Genomic DNA, 19,995 nt, shown 5'->3' with positions numbered 1-19,995 from the left:
CAACTTCAATACTTATATGTGTTTACTTTTTCCAGGTATTTTTGTTTTTCAATTATATTTTTATATAATATCTTATACTTCGTAGACTAATATATCTGTTATATATATATATACATAAGTTTACAACTGTGATATTTTTTATTTAATTTAAAATTTTTTTATGTAAGTTATTATATAAAAATATAATTTAAAAAAAAACGATCTAAAGCCTGGTAAAATTAAACATAATTATTTTTTTAAAAATTTTTATATATATTATTATAATCATATTTATATTTATTTTAATATTAATTTTTATATTAATTTATGTATTGGTTTTATAGTTAACATATTAAATTAATAGTTAAAAATATTATTTATTGATTAATTATTAATTTACCATAAAACATTATGTGCGATAACTAGATTAGTACAACTAAAATTAGTACCATATAACTAAAATACTTGAACTCTATGTGGAGAAGAATACTATATACTTCACCCTAGGAGTTTTGTGTGGTACATAACAGCGGAATTAAGTAAGTGACACATGAAAATATGGTTATCGGGATATAGAAGACGTATTCAGAGAATGTTTAAAAAATGAAACCAGCTGTAAAACATGAAGATGCCATATCTATGGGCATAAAGATCTATCTATCCATGAAGATAGATAAGTATTCAGTTTTTTTTAAATGTATCAATGATTTATATTATATATATATGTATTATTTATATATTACATACTACGTTAAAGAAGAAGAAACATTTTGGCAAAAGGCAAATATTAATCAGCAAAAACCGTTAAGTACTATTAGGGCTATGAGAGGCAGAGGCATGGTCACATCACTTAAAATTGTTGTTGTTCTGAATTTAAATACAAAATTTGAGAATGAGGGCATGAGAGACATTTTAATTAAAATTTAGTCACCATAACACGGCCTTGTCTGCAACTTTACGTGGGTCAAAACTGTGTTTGCTCAGAAAAAAATGTAAAAATTTGCAATTATTGTAAGTAAATATGTGTGTTTTGTATAGATATGTAAGCATATCCACACAAAATTAAACATCTTTTCAATTTAGGCGCAAAAAAATATATCTAAATAATAGTACAAATGGGAAATAGGCGATTGTGGTGTGACTCTCTATATAACATTTTGGCTATGACCAAAAAGAGCGTAAAATTAACGTGATCTTGAGTCATATGACTGTCAGTATAACATGGCCAAAAGATGTTTTTATATTAGATAACCAGACATATAGCAGATGTGTGAATGTATTGTATATTGTATATACGGCTAAAGGAAATCTCATGTAATGAAATGGAAATTATATCTTCATCGTTAACATATATATAGTATATCTTATCTCATATTGCAACATGTAAACATATCTTCTCTATAAAAATCCCATAGTGTAAATCTAAACATCTTTCTTTATATAGTAAAATAATGAAATTTAGATTAATCTGGCAGCCATTTTTTATTATAAATTGGTGAAATATAATCTTACTTTTATTGGTTAATGCAAAAGTCAGAAAATATGTTAAATATTGTTGCAATATAGTGCAATCAGGTAGGGAGTTTGAGATTTATCGTGACATAATTTTTATTACCAAATCTGATTTTCACACAGGACGTAAAAATGGATAACAGCGGTGAAGACATTCCAGAAAGCAATAGCAGTGAAGAGTTAACAGAAGAAGTAAGTAATTATTTTTAAGATGTGAAATGATTTTTCAATTCTCAAATTAAAATATTTTTTAAAGAAAGTTGAGGGATTTCAAAATGACATAATGAGTCATAGATGTAAAATTGTACAAAGGCTAAAATTGTGCTAGGGGAGTGTTATTTTGAAATTTTTCGCGGGCAAAAATGATTAAAAATGCATATTTTTCAAATTATTTGAAAACATAACGTAGAGTAATAAAAAAAATAACATAAGTAAATTTTTACACAAATAAAACAAAACTGCAATATTTGCTTTAAAAACGTTTTAAATATTGCCGAACTATAACATTTCACTATAATTTTTATAGTAAATTTTGTTATTTTATATAATTTACATAAATTATTGAATGTAGTTTGTTTTAAACTTTATGTAATAAGATAGAATTTCCAAGATAAAATAACGTCTTGAAATTGTACCATATACTCTGTTCCATTTGCTTTGCGATAAGGAATGCTTTTTAAGGAGTGCTTTTTCGCAGGATTACCATTTCTGGGACGCCGTAATGTGGTGATGGATTTTTATTAATTTCAAGATACTAAGAAACTTTTTTCATTGCCCTATCTGCTGGTACAATGTCTTTAAATGTCTTTATGAAGAGTATCAACAACAAGGAAATGCTCTATCTGCTGAATCTACTTCATGTCTTATCTTGTCGATATAAAAATTGAAATACTGCTAATGTCTTCTGTGACAATAACATATGTTTCGCGATGTATCATGTAACACATATACATATAAGAATTGAGTAAGCAGTGATTTGATATAGACTCGCAAGTTCGGTATAATTTCGTACCAAGTTATTTTATATCTCAACGTAAAGTTACTATCTTATTGATAAAAAGTGGGGCTACAACCATGCATAACTTTATGGCCAATACTTTAGACCAATACTGTTGCATGGTGGACGGCCCTTGCTAAATCTTCGTAGCGTACAGTACTCAACAGTGTTCAGCGCAGAGTCGATCCTTTCATACTTCATTTAATGCTACTTGATATTATTAGTAAACAACTGGCAGCAATATCTGTTCTGAGAAACATAGTCACCTCAAAATGGAAGGCTAGTGACGATGGACATGGTGTCGTTCATAATCTTTTTCTATCTACTTCAAATGACATTGATTAAATCCCTTTCATTCTTAATTTTAACACTAAATTCAATGACGAGTTCCCATTTAGAGATATATGGTTTTTGAGAGGTCCCTCTTTAGCGGGACATGTAACTATTGTTACCTAAGAATATTAAAATAAGTAGTGATGTAGACGGTGGACTTTTCTTGGAAGTATAGCTTATTATAGGCTTTTTGATTAATATAGTGTTTTAGAGGCGGAGGTGATGGCCAAGCTATAGCTTCTCTTAATGTGTTAGAAGTACATATTTAATAAGAATAAATCCATACTATCAGACAGTCAAGCTGTTTTAAAGTTTTTGAGTTCAGTTCAATTAACATTCAGAACAGTTTTTGATTGCTACACATCTCTTAATAAAATTTCGACGCAATTCAACATTTGCTTAATTTGAGTGCTTCTCAACTGCTTTGTTCTTGTTCAACAAGAACATACTATTCTTGTTCTATACAATTCTATACGCCATACTATTCTAGGGGATTCACTTTTTGAGGTACTGCTTAAGTTTAGCAATTTATGCTCTGCCAAAGGTTCAAGGTGGTTTTTAAACCTCTGAGTTTTCCATTATACAGTAACATAATTGTCCAATAGGTGTTAGGGGATCCCGTTAGATCGTTGCTACAACCTAACCTAACCTACTATTTTATTAAAAGCGTCCTCGAACCTATTTTATGATAGTTCTAATTTACAATTTACAAATATGGTAAAAGCCACACTGTAAACTATGTATAGCCTTGACAAAAGATCACAAAATTCAAATACTCGTGAACCTATTTGTTTGTTTCTAAATTACATTTTGAAAATAAAACACAAATATAGCTAAAAGATAATATATATAAAAATAAAAATAATATGTTTTTAAATTTTTTTAAATTATTCATTCGTGCATTTTTTGAGTAACGACTGAAATCTTCCGAGTTAATTTAGGACGCTTCATATGAAGAGTTATATTCAGTAGCGAGGCGTCAGCTTTTTGGCAAGGTGTTCATAATTTGATCAAAACTGAATTCCAACTATAACGTATTCTCCTTACTCCTGAGTTTTGTCCTTTCCACAAGCAAATAGCGTCCAAGACCAACAAAACAATTTATTTAAATGTTCGCAGCCTGTGATCCACTGGTTTTTATGGTAAATAGCTGTAGGAAAACTGCGACTTACCACAAATATCGTCATTTTTACATCAGGTACCAAATTCTTCTTATCTGGAGTTGGTCTATTCATTTTATGAATTAAAATCTTTTTTTCAGAAGATCGTTTAAGAAAAGATATTTGAATCAAATCTTTAATCACATATTTATCCATTTCTAAATATTATTTTTCACTTCAAATTTCTTTAATTTTTTTCTTTACTTTTACCATTTGCTAGTATAAAATTGCAATAATGACATTGTTTTTGGTTTATTTCCAACCTCTACATAAGAGTAAGAAACTCTCATGCATTCATTTACTCTTTTACTTTGTATTTACTATGCACGGTTCAGTTTTTTTATTGAACCATTTGCCCATATAAAACGACAACCGTGACTTTGATTGTATTTGCACGCTTTGTATGAACTTGGGGTTCAGTTTAGTCGACTGAACCTCTAGTCAAATGTAAAGCGATTTTCGCTCAGTCATTTTTTTCTCTTTTGTATTTACTTTGCATAACATTGGAGGTTCACCTTTATTATTGAACCGCTTGCACGCGTTAATTTAAGAGTTATGCTTATTTTACGTACATATTTTGCGGGGCTTGTTTTCTCTTTTATTTTTTTATTTGTTTGTATGTTTTGTGTTGTTTATTCAATATAGTCCTATAGTCCCAATGTGAATATTATTTCACTTGCATGCTTTGTAAGCAGCGCGGTGCAGTTTTTATTCTGAACCTTAGTATGTTTTAAGAGGAATGTATTTTCTCTTTTATTAATTATAAGTAATGTTGGGTGTAACTAACATATGTATGTGTGGTTTTGTTTGTATTATACGTTTTGTGTTTATGTTAATATGTATGGAAAAGCTATTATAAAAAATTTTAAGTAGCAAAATAGCGAGATTATTTACCTAATAAAAAAAAAGATCTAAAAAGGAAGCTTTGTTAAGGTGTTCAGTGAACACTCTGAACCATTCGACGCCTCGCCTCTGGTTATATTACTGGTCCTTTTAATAATAAGAAATAAATTCAGGGACTTTTAGAACATTGACACGGTACTATAATATTAATTTAAAATAAACATATATTTTTATATGTTCAGAACTGTGTATGATTATTATGATATATTGAATAGTATAGCATAATTTTAAACTTTAAAGATTTAACATAATTATACTTTTAATATGTTAATTAATTAATTATAATCAACTCGATTTTCTTTTAAGCATAGTGATTGTTTGTGATGTGTGTAAGGACAACATATTACGATTGATCCCATATTAAAATCTGTGTTACATTTAGTGTATATTTAGAAATGATCAAGATTATTCTTTAAAAATAACAGATCAAATATAATCAGACCGATTCGGATGATCTAAAACATGATTATATACAAATATAGAATGATACAATCGTACACATTTTGTGTCCAATTACCTAGATATTATTTCTTTTGATGATATATTTCTTTAAAATTAATAATTATTTTCTAATTTAATATATAGAATTTTTGAAATTGTGTATATAATACTCTTGCAATCTAAAGGGTGGTATACTATAAAACATATTTTTATGATCTATGCGTATTTAGTTTTGAAAAACTATCGTTAACTGTCGATGGTCAGTACTATCAATATTTCGTCACCACTAACTATAGTCTATTGAGTTAATTTTGGTATAAATCATTATTTTTATTAATATAACTATTATTTTTAGCTTATTTCTTAAGAACTATATTTCATTCTTATTTACTTAGAGATCAATTTTTTAAATAACTTACTCTTTAAATAAAGGTTTATTTTATCTGATTATTCTGAGCATAGTTTTGTCTAAAACTAGAAAGTCTTTATTGTAGAAGTATTTTGTGGATTGAGCTCTGAGATTTGTAGAGAATACAATTTACTTAATTTAAGTTGAATTTTTTTTAAACATTTATTTAGCAACACTTTTATTAACATTTTTCAACACCATTCTTGTTTAATAACATTCCCCTAATTTTATTAATTTCTGCTTATCATAAACTTTGGGGTTTACTTCACTTGAACCTTTTAGCATTTCACATCCATAACTATTTTTTCTAAACTATATTTTTATTTAATCAAATAAAATAATAAAATTGTTTATGTGTATTGAATAATAAAAAAAAGGAAGTGACAACTCTAAATTTATATTGGAGTGTCTTATTCTTTCATTTCCTTAACTCTGTGTATATTTAGGAGACAATTAGTACCATACGAATCAAGGGAACTGTGGGTGATTATGTCGAATACTTACACCTGTAAATTTAGTTCTTTTAATAAAATTTGTCTCACCTGCATACTTTTATTATTGTTATTGTTGTACAGTACTTGTATGCCATTTTCCGTTCTAGTAGGCGTGTCGTCAATTCTGTTCAATGGTAACGTGTCATAAGTCTAGGGAAATAATGTATAATAATCTTTCAGTGATTGCTATTGGCAGTTTTTAATTTATGAAAATGGCATACTTGAGTCGAAATACTTGAATTTTGCTGAGTAGCTGTTGATCCAATGGATTGAATAGTTTTTCGTTCGGTTTGAAATTCTGGTTTACCGATTTCCCTTACAGGTGAAGTACCACAACTGGTTGAAACCTTTGTAACTTTCTTTTTCTCAGCAGAACGCATTACTTGATCAGCTGTTGCTTGAATGTTTTCATCCAAGGCAGCCCAAATATCTTCAATTGACTCTACGAGTAGAAATGGAATTCATGTACTAAATAGTATGCATAGGCTAAAATTAAGGAGAGGAGTAGAGTATATAAAATTGGTGGGGTATTAGTTATATATACAAGTAAATCGAAGGATTGCAACACATATTCATTTTAATGTAAGAAAACAACAATGTTTTGGTTGGAACAAAAATCAAAGCAATGTATTTGATACATATGTTATGTTTTAATTTTTAATTTTTCTTTTATGTATACAAAAATATTTATAAGTGTTTTGTATAAAGTTATATCGTATAAAAAATAAAAATTTTTTCATTATAAATCTATATTAGCGTTTCTCTCAAATGGGGGTTGTATGTATACTTTCAATTGACTTTGGTTCCTTCCAAAAATGTTATTCTCTTAATCATACCTTTCTTTTTAGTCGTTGATGTATCTGACTCATTTTCTGAGGAAGTTATTTTCAGTTTGCTTAAGCCGTTACTTATCTTGTTGGTGGAAAGCAATCTATTGGTGTTAGTTTCAGTTGAAGTTTTTGCAACTGGCGTCTTTTCTTTTGCAGGTGTATAATTTGTCGCAGATGAAATAGTTGATTTATTGATATGCGTCTTAACTTCGATAGCAGTTGTATTTTCTGTTCTACGAACTGGTGGTTTACTTGGTGTTTTACAACATATTGAACATATTTTGATATTTGGCTCATTGACGAATGTACAAAACTCGCATTCCCATTCGTGATCAGGCGTTGATGGTGGCGGTCCCAGTTCTGGACTCTCCTCCTTATCAACGGTATTAATTTGTTCTGATGAGTTTTCCTCTTCCTCCATTTTAGTGTCTATTTCTGTTGTTTGAATCACTGGTTCCTCTACAATTTCATCTTCATTTTCTGTTGTGACCGCAGACTCACTTTCAGTTTCAATGCGTTTTACTGTTTCAATTTTTGCATTTTGTACTTCTTTTTTAGTAAGTGGTATTGTTTTTTTATGTGTTACTTCATCAGACCATGTGTTCTTATCTTTCGGAACTTTCTGTAGACCTGGTGTTTGTACTTCAATGGATTTCTTTAATGGTTTATCATCTGATGTAGTCGACTCAATCGAATTGCGTGTATTCTTCTTTTGCTTTTCTTTTGCATCAAGTTTTTCTTGAATTTTTGCTTGCACCAATGCGCGTGTTGCGGAACCCTCTGAGTCTAGATCCGAGTATATTCTGGATGGTTTATTGTTAATTGGATATTCATGACTGTGTGTATTGTTTTTCAACTCATTTGCAGATGCTCTTTTACCAAGTATCCAATCATTTTGCACTGATTTAGCAAAAGAGCCGCGTCTCTGATCACGCATTTTATTACGCATGTTTTTACCATTATGTACATCGCTATCATTGTCGAAGTAGCTTTGTGAAGCGCTCGATAAACGTCTTTGACGCGTTCGTGTTGTGTTTGTCATGCCAGATTTATTTGATATCAATGAACGACGATCGTCTTGATCGGAGTCTTCATCATCTGTTAACTCATCATCCCCATAATTAGTACGCTTACGGCGTAGTGTCACAGACTTCCGACTCAGAGATGGTGAAGGTAAACGGGAACCAGCCCTAGAAGCAGCACGTGATCGCGCAGCTGGCGGCATTGCCATAACACCTATTTCAATATAAAAATTTTGTGTTTGTTTTGTATTTATATATTATACTTGGCTTACCAGGATTCATTACTGGCATACCACTGTGATATGGATATGGATATACATTGTTCATCATACCTCGTTGATTCATAAATACTGGTGGTGGATACATGACATTTGGATGTGGCATCATATAGCCAGCACCAACATTTAACGATAAATTGGAACGATTTAGTTGTTGTTGCATGTTCAGTTGATTACTCCATTCATCTGTCGCGTGATGGTGATGATGATGTGGTTGCCAATTAGCATGTGGATTATTGCAACTTATGCAGTTTAATTGAGCCATAGATTGTGCCTATATAAAAAATAAATTTATTTTCAATTGCAAAAGAATAATGCAATTCCAAACCGAAAGGAATACATGCATATACCATATATAGACTGACAAGAAAATACTATTATGTATATATAATATATTTTATATGTTGGAAGAGCATCTATGAACTAATATTAATAACTTTATAAAAGTTTAATCTTATCCTAATGATTTGGAATTTAATTTCAGAATTCTTTGACTGACTCAATTATGTATGTTATAATATTAAAATCTTTTTAATTCTGACTACACAACCATTGGTTCTGTATGCTTCATATACTATTTTAAAAATCAGTACAGAATTTTGGTAATCGTTGGGTAGTATAGTTCCAAACCCACCTAGTCTTTAATGTCAATCAATTAATTCTATATATCAACAAACTTAGTACACAAATAATAGTTGTTATCGATATGTTTAAAATTTTTCAATAGACAATGGTCTATAACTTTTCATCAGTAAGTTGAATGTGACTGTATTTTATCTTTTAAATAATCTCTATTTTGTTCAATAAACATAGGCAGATTCCCGGTAGATATCTTTACAGAAGTGACACTGATAAGAGTGTAGCAGCAGCTATTGAACATCTAAGCTTCGTAGAAACTAACTTCGTAGAAAATTGCAAGCTTGAAGAACTAATTGAACTTGAGTTTAGCTCAGGCTTGTTATTGAAATAATATGGTTTAAGTTTAATATCTTTTAGCAATAAGCATAAAATGATTATGAGCTTAGTTTTCCTATTTATTAGAAAATATCAATTATATAGTATAGTTTTAAAGTTTTTGTAAATTCGGTTCGATACATTTTTAAACTTTTTAAGCTCTAAAAAATCTTACCTGTTGCATTGGATTATCCGGCCAAACACTATTATTTTGGATGGGCCTTCGATTTATTTGATTCAAATTGAATACAGATGAGCTCATTCCTCTGGTACCTAGATTAGCATTACGATTTGGATTTATCTGTTGTGGCGCCTGCCTCTGATTGATCAAATTAAAATGTGAATCATCCGATAGATCGAAGTGAGATGAGTTTAGTTCGGATGACATGCTGCCAAAACGAAAATGTGATGGCGACGGTGAAATGTTTGACCATTGATCGAATGAAAGGTTCTGATCATATTTTGATAGACATACATACAAATAATATGTACATAACAGCGCACGAACACATCACAACGTCAAGTATCACAATAAACAAACATAAAATTTGGAATGACACGTTTAAATATGAGTGCATTAATGATATAGAAAGGAGTTTTCGATATGTACAATTTTAAAGAAATAAACTTCTTTACCTGTTCTGTACCCAAACTACCAGGATTACGTTCGCGCTCTTCCTTTTGCTGTCGATAGCGTTGTTGTAACAGCGTCATGCGATCTAATGTGGCACTGGCTTTATTCTTGATTTTCTCAAGCGTTACCGAAGGCGGTCTTTGTATATTGTCGAATACCGATTTTGGTGTTGTTGAGCGTGATGATGGTTCGTCACCGGGAGTTGACGCTTTTGGCGTATCGGGTAATGGTCGGTTTATTAAGCTGAGACCTCTTTTCAAAGAGCCGACCTTCTCGTGCCAGGCGCTATTCTTCAGAGAAGGTGTGGGCGATGGTGGTATAGGTATAATTTTGTTGTCAACCTAAGGTTAAGTTTTGAAATATTCAAATATGTCATGAGGTTATTTTAGCCCAAAATGAAATAATGAAATGATGTTTCGAAAATTCCAAACGTTTCGCAATGTTTTTTTTCAGTCAATGGCATTTTATTCAATATATTGTATTAATTACTCAGGAGTACATGTATAAATATCAACAATAACAATTGTAATTTATTAATTAAATAATTTAATGCTTTCATCACCATCACATTTAGAAGCGGAACAAGTTTATAATATAAATATTATAATTTTTAATTAACTAAGGCAGTAAGCACTCAAAGTAATTAACAAAAAGCTTTTTAATTACAAAGCAAACAAAATACATGAATGTATACGCAGTATATAATGTACTTAATATGTACTTCAAATTGTGGTAAGATATAATAAAATTTATAAAAAAATGTGCTGCACTTAATAAAAAATATTCGCAATGAATTAGTTCAAGAGTTCAACTGATTTTTGTTCTGATTTAAGATTATTGTAAATTTATTTCAAAGATTTCGTTTATGCAATCGTGCAGAAGCGTACCTGATCCTTGCGTTGTAACAACGGCGTCATCATGCCACGTTTAGAGCGTCTAGGTGGCGCAATCGGAGGAGTTGGTCCTGGCTGACCAGGTAGCATTTTGGGTGGTATTGGTGGGCGAGACTGTTCTATGGTCTGTTCAAATAGTTATTTATGGTAGCATTGGATTGAGTGAGCTTTTAGTTCTTTTAGTCCAAGGATTGCACAAAGTTTAACACTTACCTTGCGTACGTGTGTTTTACGTTTTGGATGTTTATGGAACATATCATCGCATGTAGCGCAAAATATTTGTTGAGCGCATTCTTCACAGGTGACCCATGGGTTGCTTGAACCACAAAGCGTGCACTTGAGCTTTGTATCTAAAGAAAGAGATTTTATGGAAAAACAATTTGTTTAAATCTACATACGTTAAGTACTGCAAATTGCTGAGGCAACTTGAATGCAGAAGGAACGTACCCGTGCTTCGAGGTCGTGAATTATTTGCACCTTTCATTGGTTCATTTGAATACTGTTGCCCTGAAAACTCTATTACTTCGTAATCTGGTTCGGGTTGGTTTTTAAATTTTGGTGGTAGTGCTGGCGCCTTGATTGGATCATCAGTCAATGGTGGCGGTGGTGGTGGTTTAGGTCCAATGCGATCGTTGGCTTCTGTCTACAGAGTATGATAATGATTTTAGTAAAAGTTGTGTGAAAGTATATAATATTGAGGTACTTACCACCCATTTAGGCATAGTTAATACATTTCTGTGTAATTTACTCGAATGAGTAGCCATTTTTTTCAATGATCTTAAATGAAATTCAAAAAGAAGATTGTTTGAAAATATGTATAGTAGTGTAGTTATATAGTGAAATAAATAATAAACAAAATTCATTGCTGTGATACTATATTGTATTCTTAAAAATTTTATTATTATTATTTTTTTTTAAATTTATGCAATTTGAATTTATTGATTCAGGAAAATTCTTACAGCACTTACAAAAATTATAGAATTTAGTTAAATAAGAAAAAAATAAGATATAATAGATATAATATAATAATAATAATAATAAGATAAACAATTAAGTATGAAAAAAATTAATGTGTATAATAATATATATATAACTAATATATAATATATATAAAATATTCATATAAGTATTTACTAATATTTGTGTAGCTAGTGTATTAAAATGATATCTAATATAATGTATAATATGTATATATTTGTATATAGAGTATATTATTTGTGTTATATTTACATGTTAGTTGAAATTTTTTTAAATATTGATTGCAAAATAAGTTTATTTTCATCCATTAACAAAAGTCTTATATGTTAATTTGATATATTATGTGTAAAAAACTATATATCAGCTTAATTTGACATCTCAGATACTTTACTGTAGTTCTAAACTATGTGATTTGGTATAAGTGAAAACTCAATATTTTTAAAAAATTGTTATATATTTTTCTAATTAAATGGTTTTAAATTAAATGGTCTTAATTATATTTAAGTGATTGAAATGATCGAAATTTTAAATGATCAAATTCTCGATATTTTAGTCCAATGGCTTGCTTCAGGGCAACTATACCGGCTTATTTTTTAATCCTTACCTTGCTCTCAACTTTTCCAAAATGTCCCAGATGGAACAGATCATCGGATTTGCATCTGACGAATTCGAAAGCCATTGTGCGGACAAAATAAAGTGTGGAACATGATTTTTTAACCATTCGTGGTTTACATGAGTTTTATGAGACCGAAACTGGTACCGAGCCTTATTGGAACGACCATGATCTGTGACCGAAATATTTGCGAGCCCATGGCTCTAAAGCAACTTCCAAAACATTTTCTATTTTCCCGATTATAAACGAATTGATTTTGACACCAGGAACCAAGCTCGATGAAAACAATTGGAATGCATCCATCGGCGGTCACAGTTGCTCATTACATTATTTGAGATGGAAAATTACTTCGGATGGCCATTAGTAGTCTCATATGACAGTGAACGGCAGCGCTTTTAGTTAAGTGAATGGAGAAGCTCAATGGAGAATTTTTACTCATTAGAGAACACAATGTTTCAAAATTCGACATTTTCGTGCAAGCGTAACCACTCCTTTGCTCTTTCGAGTCTAATATTTTGCTGCTTTGGTGTTTAGTGTAACATCTTGTGCCGTTTGGAACTTGTTAGGCTTTACCTTGAGCCCATTTTGAAATATACGTAGGATGCTTCGCTGGGATGTTTTTCATTCTTTAGGCATATTTTAAATTAATTTCTGTTTTCTTTTTTTTTAAATAAGAAGTTCTGAACGGAAGATATTTTGACTTTCATTTGAAGGTTCCTTTTATTTGGTTTAAGTCAGTTGTCAACACAAAAGATCTACCATGGTCGTACTGCTGCTTTCCATTGGGATCTCAGAACTTAGTTATTTTTTTAGTTCTAGTTTTACACAGTTTTATTGATAAAATTATAAATTGATGGAATTTTTTTTAATACTAAATACAAATTTTTTGTTTAAAAATTATTCTAAACTTGTAATTAAAACAAAATTTACTTGAGATATCAAATATATTCTGTATCTCGTAAGCATACCAATACTTATGGTATTTTATAATCTAGTCTGTTTGTTAGAAGTCAGTACATGAAGTGGTCTCTGCTGCATTTTATGTCTTACATTTTATCGAATTTAACTCTATTAAATTATTTGATCATACATAATGCGATTACAACCTTATATGTCAGAAATGATTGTTAATATCAATTGTAGGGACAATGGTACACTAAGGTTTATGAGATCTTTTGTGTTCTTCTTGCAAAGTGTCTCAGACAAAGTGTCTGCTAAGCTGACTCAGACAAAGTGTCTGTCAAGCTGACTTAGACAAAGTGTCTGTGAGACTATTGATAAACCTAATATTAAATTGATTAATAAAATGGGTGCAGTAGTATTAAACATTTTCTTGGGAATTGCAGAAACGAAGAGAAGGTTAACTATTTTATTTTGCACTATAGAGAATCTGCAGGTGTTGTTGTTCTACTTTTATTCCTATTCTTGAAAGATCTTAGTTAACAGAAGCAGATTTATTAACACTTAAAAATCTATTGACATTTTTGCTGTCGACTCGATTGAGATGTGTTAATGCGAATAATCTTAATCTAACAGTTTAATTATAATTTTTTTTTTTTATTAATTAATTCACATTTCAATATCTTAAGTTTTTTTAATTAATAATTTTTGAAGAAATAATTATATTGAAGAGTTTTGTGTAGGTTTATCATAAAGCAAACCAGCTATCCTCCAGAACAGACGGGATGACAAAGTCTCATAAATTGATGATTGCAGTCACATACATATTTTTAAGTGTTTATTGCACCTTCTTTATGTACATTGGCTGCGTTATTTTTAGTATCTAAATTGCATAATTTTACGATGTCTAACATGTGGCAAGATGAAATTAAAAATACTCACACTCTGCTCTGCTAATAGGTCACAAGGAGTATAAGGAAATATAGTTTTCAATTAAATGCGAAACACATATATATTATATGCATATGAAGAGCATAAATATACAGCGAAGTGAGAAAATGTTTAGCTATTTAAAATTATTTAAATAATTCAATTATATAGTAGTGTTTAATGGCACACATATTATATAAAAGAATTTTAAATAAGACATGGTGTCCAAAATTTAGTACAACTATCGATAGATAGCTATAAGAATTTGTATATATTAAAATGAATATTTTTTTATTTTATAATAAATCAAAGAATTACTATATATAGTGTTTGTTAATGTATACAAACCGACTTATGCAGTCATATTCAGTCATTTTCATATAGCTGCAGAAAAATAATTAATGTAATTTGCTTTTTAGACTTCAGTTCTTAAAGAATAATTAAAACGGATTATAACGACATTAAACAGATTCCCTTAGTCTGGTAGTCCTACTAATCAAATGTCGTTGTAAGTGATAGTGTACAACTCTTTTGTTTTTATATTAAATTTATAATTATATTGAAATATTTTCATGTGATATATGATATATATTAATATAAATTCAGTTATAAAAAAAAAACTTTTTAATAATTTTTTTTATAAAAAAAAAAATGAAAATATGTCTTAACTAGCCTTAGCTAGCCAGACTTGCATTAAAAACTGCTTTTAAAGGCCCTCAACACCTTTGTGGGCCAAACTGGGTCAGTATAAAACAAATACTCAAGGAGAGGGAGAATTGTTTATAGCTGGTGAACTGTGTAGATTTCCCAGAACTTGGACAAAGCAAAGCACTAATCAAACCACACTCCTACAAAAATATTCTTAAATTCTTAAAAAGTTGTTTAAGATTGATAACAGGTTTCATTACGGGTTAAAATGGTCTTAATTTCAGCTTCAGAAACATCGAGTATCTGCTAATTCGGAATGCAGATTTTGCATTGAAGATGAGGAAACAACCATGTATATTAGTTGAGCTTTGTGACTGTACAGCTTTGACAACGCACAAAAGAAACTTATTTCATATGGAATTTCTGTCATCAGGATATATTAAAAGCTTTTCTCCAGATTTAGTTCTGCTCTAAGGGATTTGTGTAATTAAAAGCGCATTTGGTACAATAGGATTCTTCTGGCCGCAGTTCGAGCTATTGGGCTCGTATTGGGCGATTGGGCGATTTCATGACAATAGTTCTAATAATAATAAAAATTACTTCAGTCTATTTGCTAAGTAAATCCTAGAGATGTTAACTTGATGAATTAGCGGGGTGTTTACTTATATGTCTGGATCCCACTGGGTTAACTTTTTTTTTAGCAAATTAGTTCGTTAGGATGCTTTCCTAAATATTTTTTTTTTCGGATATGTATTCTTTTTTGTTTTTTCTCTTACTGTGTGAAGTTCTGTTTCTTGATTTGGCAGTCATTATTAATATACTAGGATGTCTTATTAATAATCTTGTCAATATTTGACCAAAAAAAATCAATATTTCAATAGGAGATATCGATATTGCTATTCAATACTATAAACCCAGCAATTTCAGGATTATATTATTGATGATATTATTATTGATGATATATATTATTATGGTTTCCCAAATGTATTTTTTCGGATATGTATTCTTTTTTGTTTTTTCTCTTACTGTGTGAAGTTCTGTTTCTTGATTTGGCAGTCATTATTAATATACTAGGATGTCTTATTAATAATCTTGTCAATATTTGACCAAAAAAAATCAATATTTCAATAGGAGATATCGATATTGCTATTCAATACTATAAACCCAGCAATTTCAGGATTATATTATTGATGATATTATTATTGATGATATATATTATTATGGTTTCCCAAATGTATTTTTTCGGATATGTATTCTTTTTTGTTTTTTCTCTTACTGTGTGAAGTTCTGTTTCTTGATTTGGCAGTCATTATTAATATACTAGGATGTCTTATTAATAATCCTGTCAATTTTTGCAGTTTCAGGATTATATTATTGATGACTATTTTACTTTTAATAAAAAGTTTTGAATTAACCCTATGAGCTATCACATAGGGGTAAATTTTATTAAAACGAATGTCGGAAAGTATGATGTTTTGATGTGTTTATAAAATATTAAAAATTGTGAATATATTTGTACGATAAACTAAATTTGACTTCAAGATTGGTCGTTAGGGCCGATTGAAAGTATTATTAAATGCTCTTATATGTGATTTCAACTGGATGACTGATTCAGTTATAACTAATAAAACGTAAAACATCGTTTTTAATACACAAAAATTTAATTAAATTAAATTTTAATAAAAAATTAAATACTTATAAAAGTAATGCCATAATAAAGCATAAAGTTGTCTTAGCTTAATTAATGTTGCACCCAGAATTTTGCTAAAATTTTTTCCACATATTAGATATCAAATTTAATTTGAGTTCAGTTGGTTGGTTTGGTTAGTTATAGTGACAGCAAAGCTGCCTCTGTTATTAAAGAACATTATAACATATTACAAAAATATATATTTCCGATGTCCGCCACTCTTAGCACAATAGATTATGGACTTTAGTAGTCTCAATCTTGCCAGTCCTATGCATCTTCATAATAAGTATTCAGTTATGTCTTTTTCTTTTATTTTCTATAGTTTCTGCATTTCCGATTGCAACACATTCACGAGTTATATCTTTGCGCTACTTAACAGGATTTTCATACTCCACCATCGTTTGCCATGTATTTTCCGCTAATCTACTTTTAGATATTAGATAAATTGATTCTTTATAAGGCAATTTTCATTTTGAAAGTAATTCGATATTACAATAATTTATTTACATCAGTTTCATCTGTTTGTGATTTTCATAATTAAAAGTATCATTAGTTCCTTACTGCATCAAAGAAGAAAAAAAGAAATATTATATATGTCAACATACGAAAATAGTCTAAGGGAATAAGAGAGTTGCGAAGATACTTAGGTGGGACATGGTATGAAAAAAGTTGAGCAACACTGGGCCAGGGAACTTCTTGGGGGTAACCTAGATACAAAAAATATTTGTATTTTAAACCTGACTCGATAATTTAAAAATATTTTGAAATATTTTAAATATTAAAATTAAATTCTTTTAAAAAATAATTTCTTTTAAACTAAATTTGTGCTATAATTTTTTTTTAATTACTTTACTCTATTTAATTGGCAGAAGATGTTATCTAAGTATTGAAGTTATACCAATTTTATATGTGAAAATATACTATTTCTTGTAGTCCTTCAAGGTAAAAGACATGAAATTATTCTAATTTTTCCTACATCCTTTTAAAAATTTTCTTTTTTTTGACTTGTGTACTAAGATAATAAGGGTGACAAAAAATTTTAATAAAAAAGACATTCTTCCATTGAGCACAGAAAGTCATTGTTTAAAATAAAAGCAATAAGCGGAAATTCAATAACTGGATTACATATATTTAAAAGGAAAATATGTTTAGATCAATATAAACAACTGTTCCACTTATTCACTAAAATAAGTGCAATATTATCGATTATTTTTAAGCTAATCACACCAAATGTTTCTGTTTATAGGAAGTAGTTTGAGCTAACGCTAAATGCCTTAAGAGTACGAGGACAATCAGATTTTTCAGTTTAGATAGATCTAAATTTAGATTAATCACTGGTTTCTGAAGTGAGCACGCTCCTGTTAACCACCACATTTCAAAAAGAGCAGTAAAAGATGTGGACATTTGCTAATTTTATGATATGCAGAGTGAAACTTAAGTCTGTCTTATCTGCTCGTCCTCTGTTATTGCCTCGTAACAAATCCAATACGTTTAATCTACTGTCATTAAACTAAAGGTGTTTGGAAGCTAGAACCGAAAGATATTGTTGGGTTCGTTAACAGCTATAACATTTCCAGATTAATGGAGTGGATTTTCGACAAAAATAATACAAAACCAATACCGTGTACCATTATTACAGTGTACCGTGATACACTGTACAGTGTACTATTAATAATAATAATAATAGGCCCTAAGAAAACATATTTGATTTGTTCCCATAAAATCATTATGTTGCCTAAGTAAGTTCATATATTTGATATTCTTTAATAACATAATAAAAATATTAATTTTTTGACCATCATAGCTCTGAGTACAAATATTTATTAAATAGATTAGTTTCAAGTAGTATTTATTTATAGTCTTTGTAGTCAATAGTTTTTTATATATAATTTAAAAAAAAAATTTAAAATTTAAAATTTTTAAAAGTTTAAATTTTGTACAAATAAAAAATGAAATTGGCTTTTAAAAGTTTTTATAGTTAAAGTAAAATTATTAAAATTTTCGCTAATTATCGTACAAAAATGGCGTAAATCTTTTAAATTTAATTTAGTTTAAAAAAAAATTTATACGTATTAAAATGTGGCGTCAAATAAAATATAAGGACAAAATTACAAAAAAAAAAAACATATAATAAAATTTACTTGAGAGTCGTAAAACTACAAAATTTTCAATTCTCATAAACATTCTCATAACATTTGCTCTATTTTTAAAAATTAAATTTAGATTTTAATAAAAAAAAAGATAACTTTTCCGCAAAGTGCTTTTCTTTTGCTATAAGAAATTCTCAAAGTTTTCTATTAAAATTTTTTGACTCATGCCATGGAAGCAAAGTGTGATGTCAACAACCATTTTCCCTCGGTTTATATACCTATATCTATATATTTTCATTTGAATATTTTTTTTTATTTTTTGGTAAACTAAAGATTTTTTTTAAACACTTCTATGTATATCTTTTGTTGTATTCTATCAAAATAAAATTTTTACTTGTATGCAATTGCCTATTGCATTAGTTTTAAAGGTGCAACAATTTATGGAAAAATATTATAAATAATATTTAGACATGTACTTGTACAGTATGTATAAAACTTTATATTTTTAGTCCAATTTCTCTCAAGAAATTTGTGAAAGAAAAGCAATTAAATAATAAAGTATTGGTTTGAACATTTTTGGAAAATATTAAGAGCAGAAATAAGGCTTAGCTACTAGAATGTTTAGCTTTAATTAACAATAAAAATTTTTTAATTAATAGTTTGATTTTCTCAATCATGTTAAAGAATTTTATATTCTTACAAGATTTATTATAAAGAAGGAGCATAGCTATAAAACAAGATATTTAATTGCAATATTAGCCGCAATTTTTTCTTTCAGAGTAGCAAAAAAATACTCGCAACTTACTTAAGAAAACATATGAAGCAACAACAATGCTCTTAAAATTTTCAGAGTTAGGTTTTACTCGCAAAAAATTTTAAGTCTTAAGTTTCAGTGCAGTCAAATTCAAAAAAAAGTCTATTGTGATTGTTCTCTAGAAATATGTTGCAAAATTCCTGTTATCCGTTGAAATCATATGAGTATTTCATTTATCTTATAAATTCAAATTCATAAATAAATTAATTTAAATATATTTAATTTAATTTAAATATATAAGATATAAATGCTTACTATTGTCCTTCTTATATTCATTTTATTTTCATTTATTTAAAGTAATTAATTTTTAGTGTTTACAATTTTTATATTTCTTATTACACAAAACACAACAATAAACATATGTCAAAACAAGCATTTAAAATATTTTAAAAGTGATGCCAATTCGTTTTAACCAGATTTAATGTTGTTTTTTTACAACTCTGAAAGAAAAAATTACGGCAATTGTTATAATTGCAAAGAATCTCTATCAATT

General features: G+C 29.0%; 2 protein-coding genes across 7 annotated transcripts in view; one reads left to right on the top strand and one right to left on the bottom strand.

Annotated features, from left to right (window-relative positions):
* The window catches only part of LOC119687885 (E3 ubiquitin-protein ligase lubel), a 47,907-nt gene that overhangs the window by 22,798 nt on the left and 5,114 nt on the right, over nucleotides 1-19,995 (bottom strand). For 3 of the 6 annotated variants that reach the window (XM_038102418.1, XM_038102420.1, XM_038102422.1), the window contains exons 3-12: nucleotides 11,547-11,616; nucleotides 11,287-11,482; nucleotides 11,053-11,189; nucleotides 10,834-10,965; nucleotides 9,949-10,287; nucleotides 9,488-9,763; nucleotides 8,353-8,632; nucleotides 7,065-8,294; nucleotides 6,450-6,670; nucleotides 6,277-6,378 (exon numbers count right to left, since the gene is read on the bottom strand). In XM_038102418.1, the coding sequence (XP_037958346.1) occupies nucleotides 6,277-6,378; nucleotides 6,450-6,670; nucleotides 7,065-8,294; nucleotides 8,353-8,632; nucleotides 9,488-9,763; nucleotides 9,949-10,287; nucleotides 10,834-10,965; nucleotides 11,053-11,189; nucleotides 11,287-11,482; nucleotides 11,547-11,603 (2,970 nt within the window). In that variant the 5' untranslated portion in view covers nucleotides 11,604-11,616. Of the gene's footprint in view, nucleotides 1-6,276; nucleotides 6,379-6,449; nucleotides 6,671-7,064; nucleotides 8,295-8,352; nucleotides 8,633-9,487; nucleotides 9,764-9,948; nucleotides 10,288-10,589; nucleotides 10,966-11,052; nucleotides 11,190-11,286; nucleotides 11,483-11,546; nucleotides 11,617-19,995 lie in introns of those variants that run through there. The other 3 variants (XM_038102419.1, XM_038102421.1, XM_038102423.1) reach the window with 3 other exon arrangements.
* LOC119687887 (uncharacterized protein KIAA0513) overlaps nucleotides 1,469-19,995 on the top strand; it is a 37,360-nt gene continuing 18,833 nt past the window's right edge. The window contains exons 1-2 of the mRNA XM_038102429.1: nucleotides 1,469-1,554; nucleotides 1,615-1,683. Coding sequence (XP_037958357.1) covers nucleotides 1,624-1,683 — 60 coding nt within the window. The 5' untranslated portion in view covers nucleotides 1,469-1,554; nucleotides 1,615-1,623. The remainder of the gene's footprint in view (nucleotides 1,555-1,614; nucleotides 1,684-19,995) is intronic.

This window comes from Teleopsis dalmanni, chromosome X (assembly GCF_002237135.1).
Source record: "Teleopsis dalmanni isolate 2A chromosome X, ASM223713v2, whole genome shotgun sequence".
NCBI lineage: Eukaryota > Metazoa > Arthropoda > Insecta > Diptera > Diopsidae > Teleopsis > Teleopsis dalmanni.
Note: the sequence above shows the minus strand (reverse complement) of the source record. Positions and strands in the feature narration are given on the sequence as shown.